Source organism: Geospiza fortis, unplaced genomic scaffold (genome assembly GCF_000277835.1).
Source record: "Geospiza fortis unplaced genomic scaffold, GeoFor_1.0 scaffold112, whole genome shotgun sequence".
Classification (NCBI taxonomy): domain Eukaryota; kingdom Metazoa; phylum Chordata; class Aves; order Passeriformes; family Thraupidae; genus Geospiza; species Geospiza fortis.
In genome coordinates this window covers 28,184,410-28,195,271 of record NW_005054298.1, presented here as the reverse complement: position 1 = coordinate 28,195,271, position 10,862 = coordinate 28,184,410, and the positions used below count along the sequence as shown (strand labels likewise).

The following is a 10,862-nucleotide window of genomic DNA, read 5'->3' as shown; positions in this document are numbered from 1 at the left end:
TCTATTTTAAGTGTGTGACTATCAGTCATCAGTTGTGCAGCTGTTTGGCATTACAGCCTGCAACACCAAAGGGTTTGCACTGCATCAGTGTTAAGGGCTGTCCAGGTGTATTTTATCTTCTGATCCTTTTCTTCTCCCCTTTCTTCTGTTAAAGAAACAGAACATGCTTCACTCAGGCCTGTATGATGGCTTTCACTGCACTCCCTTATTTGGCAGTGAAATGGTCCACAAAACCCCTATCTATGCCTTTCACAGAGGAGCTGGCTCGTGGGTTAGCACGTGGGGGTCAGTGTGGGATGCTCTTTGCTCTTTCCCCTAAAAGGGGACAGAAATGTCAGCTGGTTTTATGTCATTGAAAATGGAAGTATCAGCAGCTGCTGAGTGCTGCTAGTTTAAATATTTATACCGTAAGGGCTTTATCACACCCTTTTTCTTTGTGCAGAGCTGCCGCCGATTCCGGTGGAGGTCAGACTCTGAATCTGTGCAGCAGCTCACAGGTCAGGTCTTCCAAGGAATACTGGCACAAGTGGAGCTCACTGTTACTGAGTTAGGAAGTGTAAACAAGCAGTTTTTTAAAAAAGTAATTATGTAGACAAACCTGTCAGCACTATCACAGAATACTCGTGCATATGCCTGACATCTGCCAGCCTGACGAGATCCAGGCACATGTTTGGGATGCTTGAAAGAGTGCGGTGCTGCTGGTCCCACAGTCTGCAATCCTCTACAATCCCCCCTCAAACAGTAACTTCTGCAGGCTGATGTTTTCAGTCAGGCCTTGAGAGTGGAAGGCAAGGGGAAAAAACAGCTTGGGGGACATCTTGAGAGCCTGAGCTTGCTTCCTCCTCTGGTTTATAAGACAGCACAAAAGCAGACATTCACGAGTTGAGAGAACATTTTTGTGTCTTGCAAAGCATGCTTTCTTTTGTTTGTTAGGATTACAGACCCACCTGTCCTTGTACATGTGCAATTGTGATGGAGAAAACATTTCATTCCAGTCCTGCAACTGCTGGCTGTGTGTGTGCTGTATTCTGAAGTGGGTGTTTGAGTTAATTCCCCCAGATGCTCAGTATCTGCATTTCCAATGGTTTTGCTGGAAAGCATTGTAATGCTCTTAGAACACTGTGCATGGAATTCATTTCAGCATCTCTGAAACTGGATAAAGCGTGGCCAGGGGTATTGTTTGAATTAAAGCTTAGCAGGACAAACAAACCAGCATATCTGAAAGCAAAATGTAAACATGATGCTGGGACTCCTGGTTAGCACGTCGTGGCTGTGGGAGGTTGACAGCTGCTGCATAAAGGTTAAACGTGCTTTCTTTGGTCTGTCAGTAAAATTAAGCCTGCTAAAGACTATGTGGTACTCCAGAAGACAAGAGTTTATCTGTGTGCGTAAACAGAATGTAGTCTTCAATATAAATATGCTTTCAGGACTATTTAGGGTATTAGGAGTATGCTGCAGTCCAATAAAAAGATGCAGATTGAGCCAGGAGATTTTGGAAAGTGCCTGAGTATTTTTAGATGGGCTAGAAGTGTCTGGAAAGCAAAGCACTGGTGTTTGCATTGCTAAATAACAGCATAGGATGTGAAAGAAAATGGTATAGATACAGCAGGGACATGAACTGAAGTAATAAATACTTGACCTTTAAATTTCATCTTTGCCAGCTTCTCAGACTGCTTTCTCCCAAAGACTGACATGGCTGTGTTCTTTCTTATGCTTTTATTTGTCATAGTCATAGTTAGTTACAAGTAAAAATTATTGAAATCCACTGTAGTTAATACAAAATAAAAATATAGCTGCACGAGTTATGCCATGATTTTTCTTAGAAACAGTATCTTCTATATGATACCATGCACTTAAGAGCTTAACTCTTAACAGTACTTGCCTACACCAAGCTCTGACTAACTAACTTCCAGTGTGATTTACTGGTTACAGATATTATTCCTGTGGAGTAATACCTGTTAATTATTTCATAATGGTACTTCTGCTGTAGCTCGTATTTCCCCTGTAATTTGTGATTCTAAACACAAAAGGAAGCAACCTTTTAGTGCAATGTTAAGTATCAGTAGAATTTTTATGTATATAAAAAAATAAAAATAACCCACTGCATAAACAACCAAGGATGTAAGGGAACTGTTGTGGGTATTGTGCTTCCCTTTCCTCCCTTGCCCCTTACCTTAAAGTGACAGGAATGAACATTCATAGTGAACAAACTATCTTTCAATTAATTTTGAAAAATTACAGACTAGTAATTTTGAGAGCAGGTGGGTGACTTTGATCAAAGTTACTAGCAGAGAACCAAATCCTGTGGCTTTGCAGGCTCACACTTAGGTAAACTCATCCCTCCCATGAAGTTCAATCCATAACACATTGTTCCCTTTGGACATGCCTGAAAGAGTATTTCACCTTTTTGAAGAAATTGTCCTTACATCCCTATAATTATCTAACTTTCCTGTGTAGATATAGTTCTATATATGAAATAATCTGTAAAAAGATAAATTATGCTATTTTCAAAATACTCTGAGATACAAAGTTGTGCAGGTGCAAAATTTGATAGTATATTGCTATAAAGACTATGAATTAATTAGTGTTATCTGAGTATATATACTTTAAGCTGGGAGTATAGATTGAATACTGTGGGGGGTTATTTTTGCTTTTCTTACATTTCATAGCATTTCATATTTTCTTCAGGATACCTTCATGTTCCTATCAAACACTTTTTTCTTTTCAATTTCTGACCCCTTAAAGGTACAGTAACTGATCACACATTCATGCTTGTCATTAATGTATTTCCATAACTCTGTTAGATTGAAAAATACTTTTTGTTTTTTGCCCCCCCCCCCCCCCCTAAACACAGCGATTTCTTCTAAATGCCTAGTGAGTGACTACTGGCAAAAATCTTTCCCCCACTGAAATGGATGGATGGGTTTTCAGCTTTGCCCTCCAAGTACTCTGCTCTTTTAGTCCTACGGCGCCGTGGAGCAAAGCCCCAAACAAACTGCACGTGTGTGCACAACTGCTGAGGCTGTTAGCAGTCACAGAGCATGGCAAGGCAACTGAAATCACACATTCCCATTGATATTCCTACACTGACATACAAAACTACTCACAGTGCTGGGAAATACTGGGGGGAAGAGAAGAGAACACAAATGCTTGGGTCTTGACTACTTTCCACGTGTTCCTCTGACCTAGCTCTAAGAAAGCCAGCTGATCAGCTTGCTTCTACCAGACATCCTCTCCTCCTGCTAGTCCCTGACACCAGCTGGCAGCATCTCTAAATTCATGAACACCAGTGACTCTGCCTAAAACAGAGCACGTTGCAGCTTTAGTCGTTGACCTTGCCCACTCTGCATTCCAACGCAATGCAATAAATTATCACTGCAGAGGAAAGGATGGAAGAGTCACTCCTCCTGCCTGTGCAGCTGAAACCAGTTCATTGCCTAGGGAAAACCGTGTGTGTCTGGCAGGAGAAGGGGGGCTTGGGCTGCCTACGCTGTTTGGTCCACCTGCAGGACGGCTGCTTGGGTTGTTTCTTCATCAGACTGCTCCATCTCCCCGCTAAATGGGTTTCTCTCATCCAACAGTTTCTGGCTAGAAGCTTCTAGAGGCACGCCATACTCTTCGTCATCTTCCACGATGGACAGCTCAATGTTGTTGTTCATCGTGGCCTTCCCTTCCCCTCTGGCCTCCTTCTCCAGGGACTCGCTGGCTGCCTTGCCCTGCTCGGCCAGGGAGGTGCTGGGGGTCATGTCCGAGTGCATGCTGGCGAAGGAGACCTCGTCCTCGTTCTCAGCCTGCTCGGTGCTCGCCGTCTCTGAGGGTCTGTCCTCGGCTTCTGCAGGGCTCTCCCCTTCACGGCCTTTCTTCGTGCCGAATCCCACTTTGAAACCCGGGCCCTTGGCAGAGGAGGATTTCTGGTGATGCACAGTGAGTGACTTCTTGATCTTCTCTCTCCGTTCGGGCGACACGATCTTTGTGCTGATCTTGTTCATCTTCTTCTCAATGTTTTGGCGGGAAAATGCTTTCTTCAGGCTGTCCACTTTCTTGAGGCTGGATCTTTTAAGTTTCTCCGCTCTTGATTCTTCTGTTTTCTCCTCTGCACTGTCATCCAAGTCATCTCCCTCAGGAAACATTTCATCATCTGAACCCAACTCCACTGTGTGCAAGGTTTCTTCCAGTGTTTTGTTCTCATCCACGGGCTCCTCTTTTCCTTCTGTAATGCTAGGAATGGGCTCTTTTGCAAAAACACTGGCAGGGATCTCATTTTCCTCCTGAAAGAATTGACAACATTTGAGTTTCATAGTTCATGGGATACAAATTTAATAAACAAGGCACAACCCTGAACAATTATTTTCCCCCTCCCCAGGATGAGACGAATGCTGGACATTTACTGGTTTTTTCAATACATTTAACCAGTAACGAACCACTCAAAGCCCACTGAACCATTATCTGGTAAAGTTTAAGACTTATGGGCTGTCAGCTGTAAGACTACTCTTTCAAAGTGACTTGGGATGCATGGAGAATGGAAATCCTGTTCTTTTAATTTATATTAGATACTCTTCAGTGAGAGTTTAGCTGTCAAGTTGTACACCTGTCCCCGGGGAGAAGGGAGGATATGGTGGGGAGGGAGGTTGTACTGCAGACCTCCAAAAGTCACATAACCCCACAGAGCTCTCAGTTTCTTGAGCCAAAGACTCAGAATATCCATGTAGAGGTGTTGGGTGCATCTGGGAAGCATCTCAAATGGCAAATGCAGTTAGCACTTTTGCCATATTCCTCGAAAATATATGTTACTGTTAGAAACGGATTGTTGATATTGAGAAACCAGGAAGTTTATGGCGTTTAGAGTATATCCTATTTTACAGCTAATCACAGAAAAAAAACCAACAAACTAGTAAATTTTGTTGGTAAACATTAAAATGTGGATAGGACAACTGCTCGAAATGTAAGGATACAAATTTATGGTATACAAAAATAAAAAGACACTATACCACAAAGAAAACAGGAGATTCTAGCTAACAGGGAAAGTATTGCTTTTTAGAAACAAAACCAAGAAAGGACACAGAAAGAAAGAAAGAAAGACTCTAAAACCAAAAGAGGCTGAGCAAGGGCAGGAGCTGCAGGTCATAACGAGGGATGTCCATGCTCACCGAGCGCACAGGCTCTGCAACCCTGAGCAGCTCAGAGGCAGCACAATGAGCACTCTGTTCTCTGCAGGTTCTGCAGGCATCTACCCATGCAAAGAAAATGAGGCTCTTTGCATACTCCCTTCCCCTCTCAGCACTTGGAGCCTTGGATCTGCATAGTCTCCACTCATTACCTTCTTTATCGCTTTCAGACAGAGTGCATGCAGTTTCTCTTCCTCACGTGCATTGGGAGGATTTTCTTTTCCCTCCTCCCTCCACATTTATCTTTAGATACAAAAAGCAGTAAGTGCTGAGTGGAATGGTTGTAATAGTCTCAGATCTGTCCCTGGTGGGCCTGAGTGTACAGTTAAGGGGAAAAAGGCCACATACACTTCCAAGTTCATGCTCATTATTTCAGGACTGAGCATACAGTTGTGATCACTGCAGAGAATAGTGTCTTGGGTTAAATTTGCTGTCAAGGCTGCTGTACGTGGTTGTTGTTTAGTCTGGGGAAGAGAAGGCTCGGGGTGACCTTGTTGCTCTCTACAGCTCCCTGAAAGGAGGTTGTGGCCAGGTGGGGGTCAGGCTCTTCTCCCAGGCAACCAGTGACAGGACAAGAGGACACTTAAACTGTGTGTCAGAGAGGGCATTGGACATTAGGAAGAATTTCTTCACAGAAAGAGTGATTAGACACTGGGATGTGCCGCCCAGAAGGTGGTGGAGGTGTCCCTGGAGGTGTTTAAGAAAAGACTGGACGTGACACTTGGTGCTATGGTCTGCTTGACAAGGTGGTCTTGGGTCACACGTTGGACTCAATAATCTCGTTTCCAACCTAATTGTTTCTGTTATTCTGTGGTTCTATTAAAAACTAGGACTACTTTGGTAGCCCTTCTGGAACCCGAGACTATGCAATAGGTAGAATAATTTTATACCACATTTATATACAAATATATATATATGTATACACACACACAGTGATTTGAGTATGCTTGTTAATATCCCGTGTGGATGTAAAAATGAGAAGTACAAAAGAAATGGAGCTGGTTTGACAGTTTGTACATGCTTTGTTCCTATGGGTTCTGCACACCTCTCTGGGCAGTGGCCTCAGTCACATCCCCTGGCACACAGCTGTACAAGCCCTCTGCCTGCAGGGGAGCTTCTAATGAAGCCCACACTCTTCTCCCCACACCTATTATGTTGTTGCAACTGTAAACAACACTGACCAAGATAACAAAACAAAGGAAACCTGCACCAGCTTTAAGTGAAACCAGCTGTTAACTGCTGTACAAATATTTGTATTTTCTCTCCACTGCAGTTAATGAAATGTGGATTACATGAGTGGGTGCAGCGTTGAATTATTCCCCAGAGCACGAGAACTCAGGATAAAACATAATTTTCATGTCTAGTGCATTCTTTCCAAACCCAGGTAATCACACGCAGTTTTAGACATCTGAACATTCAGGTGTAAGTGCCTGAGTGGTAGAGAAAGCTCTGATTTTAATGAGGTGGGTTGTTACTTTTAAAGTATTTTATCTAGGAAAGTGGTGTCATATGAGTTTAATCACAGCGCAGTCTGAGCCAGAGATGGGTCTGAAAGGTCCTTCTCAAGGTCATTTTGGCTGTGTCTACAGTATTCTTGCTGAACTGAAGTGCTGCATGCAGTCTCTAGAATAATATGGATACAGAGTTGATTACAATTTTTATCAATTTCTTGACTGAGTAGAAGAAAGGCTGTGAAACTACCCATGTTTATAAAGGGGAAAAAAAAAACCAAACAGAAATATACTGCATAATAATGAGTTCATGACTGAATGAGAAGCAGATCCTAGGTGGTCCCTGGCTATCAGGCAGTACTGGAATTCAAGTGATCAGCCCTCTGTCTCAGCTTCCCGCATGGCTCTGGAAAACATCAGCCTCTGGGCATCTATTTGTGTGCTTCCAAAATGGGAATGACACGCTTCCTATGTCATGCTTCCCAAAGACCTCAGCATTACAGGAACCATTAAAATGCAAATGAAAATAAATGAAGTAAAATGCTTTGAAAACATGAGGGTGCTACAGCATGAACGCTCTGTGGTGGAACAGACATTTCTATTTCAAACATGGTTACTGATAACACCTTGTAAGTGGGCTACTGATAACTTTTTGGTCTTACAAGTTTATGTGACAGCTGTATTTTGTTTTTGATACATTTTTAAGCAGGCAGCTATTTCATTTAGGAAGACTAGAACAATACACTGAAAAATGCCAGCTGTTACAAACTGCATAACTATTTTCCATGCCAAAAGAAGTAGAACTTTGATCTTTTCTTCTTGAGCTAATCTAAAATTCTAAGAAAGCAATACATCTTTGTATTTTCCACATCTGAGCTCAAAAACAGCCCTTGCATTTTTTTCTCAGATGGGCTTGACTGTAGGTAGCTAGCTCCTTGGAATTTTATTTTTCCATGTAGCAGATGAATACAATATTGGAAGTCCTCTGCATAAAACAACTCTTGCTAACACTAGTAATACTTGCATAGTTAAAATCAGTGCCTTCCTTGTGGCTTTTATCAGCCATCCTTGGGAACTTGCTGCAGGTCAGAATTTCATCCCTATAAGATCCATAAGAGCGTACTACAAAACTGGGTGGCCTGAGTCAACAGGTAGCTAATTTACTCAGGAAGTGCTGATTCTCTGATGCTGCATGAGGGAAATCAATCTGCTTTGGTTTGGTTTCTTTTGTTACATCTGCTGTATGAGGCCCTGACCTTCAAGGAGGAGAGAAAGCTGCAATTTTGACTTATTTTATCTGTCCTGTTTCCATGACATTTAACCAGTAATCATGACATTTAATTGAAAAATTAAACACAAGCCTTTTTTTATCTTCCATTCTGCTTTTGCAGCTAAAAAAGCAAACAAAACCCCCACCAAACCAGAACCAAAAAGCTGGTCATGTGGTGAGAACAAAACAGGGGAACAATGCCAAAGCTTAACAAGGATTTTTAAAACAGTCACTTCAGTGTTTTGCTGAATTGCTGTGTCATTTATAATAACTTTTGCATCCTCAAATTCTTGGAATGGAGCTCCCTTAAAATATGCCACCAATTAAAGAAATATATGCAGACGTTCTAGGGAGAGAAAACTAAGAGCATTTTAATGGAAAATATGTAAATAGGTGAACTTTTCTAAACACAGTTCATTCTCAGTGCATATGCAGAGGGAAAGCTGATGCTGGCACGTGGCAGCACAACTTCATAAAATGCAGAGCTGGAGCTCAGTCGTGTGTTTTGGCTATGCTCAGTGCTCCCACCAAGTATCAGGGAGTTTAGGGTATATGCTGAATGCAGAACTGAGTCACAAATGTGAATTTTTATTTTCATATTGAGCTGTGTGCCTAAGCTGGGGAAGCTGGTTCTAATGAGGAACAGGCTCAGTGAAGTTTGGCATTGTTTATTTCCAGTGGAAAAGAAGGATCCCCCAGCTGAAGAGGAGTCCCATACATCCAGACTCCCCTTTGTTTTCACAGAGACTTGGCGTCAATATGGCTTCATTATGTGACTTCTCCTTCCTGCAATTGTTTTCCCATGGATTCCTGTGCAAGGCAGGACAGAAACCCAGCCAGCCTGCTGCTTATCCCCTGTGCAGTTATCCTAGCAAGGCAGTGACCCTGCTGACTACCAGACTGTCCCTCCTGCAGCCTGAAAGGAGGGACAGTCCACGCTGACATTGCTCCACTGCCAGGAGCAATTCCCAGCTCAAAGTTGATTTTTTTATTTTTATTTTTTTTTTAAGTCTTGTGCTCCTGATCTGCATTGGCTTGGGACTGGTTAAGTTCATCCTGGACAGACTTGCTGTCCAAAGGCACCAGCCCAGGGACAAGCAGTGGATTTTCTTTATCTGCTGTACAGGGACATGAGCCTGTGTTGTTTGCCTTAGGTTTGTGCACTATTAAGGAAAGGTTCAGAGTTTTCAACAGGCCTTAGCTTACACCCCTATTTAGTGTCAGGAAACGAGCCAGCAGGACTCTGCTTTACCCCTCAAACCCTTCCTGGGGATTTTTACTGCTGCTTTCACCCAGTCCTTGCAGATTGCTGCCAGTGGAAGATCCCCACCCGAGCTAACCCCAACTGTCCTGCACACACAGAGCTCTGTTTGTCTTTCCTCCCTGCATTATGTCATCCTAAAATAGTAAATATTGAGTTCTCTGGAGGAAGACGCTCCTTGCAACAGCAAGGCCTTAATTCTCATGCTCAGAGGTATGAGAAATGTTAAAAATTACCTTCCCCCAGGCCTTGCTGAGGCACTCACCCCACAGGGCAATGTCTAGGTCTGAACCTGTCAGTTCATTAGGCACTCATTAGCCAACAGAGCCTGGGAGATGGCACAGTCATGGACCCTAAATTACTTGCAGAACTGCAGAGAACATGTGTCTTTTAATTTACCCAGTCTCTGGAATAATTTCCACATTCCTTCTGGGGTGGAAACATGCTGCAGCTCCTCCTCTTCTGGCCTGACAAGCCTGGACTGTAATTTGGGAGAACAATAAGCAGGAAGGTGGGGGCTTCCTTTCTGGGGAATTGCCTGTGCACTAACCAGGCCTGCCAGCTTTTTACAATCAAGCACCGCTCTCTTATTTTGGGATTGTTTAGGAAAAAGCCCCAACAAGCCAAGGAGCAGAGTTAGTGGCTGACAGAGGTAACACCCAGCTGACAAGCTCAGAATGGTGAGGAGCCCGAGCTGTGACTACCCCAGCCCAGCGTTTGCTCTCCTGCCCTCCCTCAGTGATTTGTGGAGGGCTGTCTGTATTTTTTTTTAATATGTTAAAGTCCTGTCCTGTGTTTAGTTAAACTCACAGCGTGCTCTATCCAGACCATTGCTTAAAAAGGGGAAAATATGCAAACTGCTGCTGTCACTGGATGGACTCCCAGGAAGCTGAGTTTTTAAGCTGAATTTTTACCTCACCCCTGAATGGGCCAGATCAGTCCTGCAGAGTGAAGCAGGGCATGAGGAGACAGGGAGATGCAGCCCTGTCCCTCTCCCGCTTCCAAGGGCAGAGGCAGTGGCAGTTTTTAGGGGCATTTCCACTGCAAGTTTGCAAAATGGGCTCTTTCCTCAAGTCTGCCAAGAGTTTGGAAAAACATAAGGGCCCTTCCAGTTTACTTAAACCCCGAAACACACAATAAAACAAACCTTTCCCCAAACATATGCTGGGAGTTAGTAAAACACGGCTGAGTTAAAGAGAATATTCTATTCTATTCTGTTCTATTCCTTCCCAAAGTTTGCTAAAAGTTAGCCAAAGGAAGGAAAAGAAAACAAAGAAAAAAAAGTGTTTTCCTCATGTTCGCTAGGAGTTAGTAAAAGACAATTTTATCTGCAAGAGTTAAAGAGAATATTCTATTCTATTCTATTCCTTCCCAAAGTTTGCTAAAAGTTAGCCAAAGAAAGGAAAAGAAAACAAAGAAAAAAAAGTGTTTTCCTCAAGTTTGCTAGAGTAAAAAAGACAGCTCTTTTTCCCAGATTTCCTAAGAGTTAGGAGAACATGCTTTCTGCATGTCTGCAAAGAGGAAAAGCGGGCGTTTCTCCTGAATTTGCTAAGAATAAAAGAGGGCGCGTCCCCCCAAAGTTTAAGAGTTAGCAGAAGACTCCTCTTTCCCCAAGTTTGCTAAGGCGAAGAGGTTTCCATCCACATTTGCCGAGTTAGCACAAAGCCAGCTCCGGTGTCCGAGTGTGCGGAGGGTTAGCAGGCAGCGAGCAGCAG

General features: G+C 43.2%; 1 protein-coding gene across 1 annotated transcript in view; it reads right to left on the bottom strand.

The window, feature by feature from the left end:
* Positions 1 to 1,697: 1,697 nt before the first annotated feature.
* Positions 1,698 to 10,862, bottom strand: part of CAVIN2 (caveolae associated protein 2) — a 36,421-nt gene continuing 27,256 nt past the window's right edge. Inside the window, exon 2 of the mRNA XM_014307887.2 lies at positions 1,698 to 4,268. Within this exon, the coding sequence (XP_014163362.2) occupies positions 3,486 to 4,268 (783 nt within the window). The 3' untranslated portion in view covers positions 1,698 to 3,485. The remainder of the gene's footprint in view (positions 4,269 to 10,862) is intronic.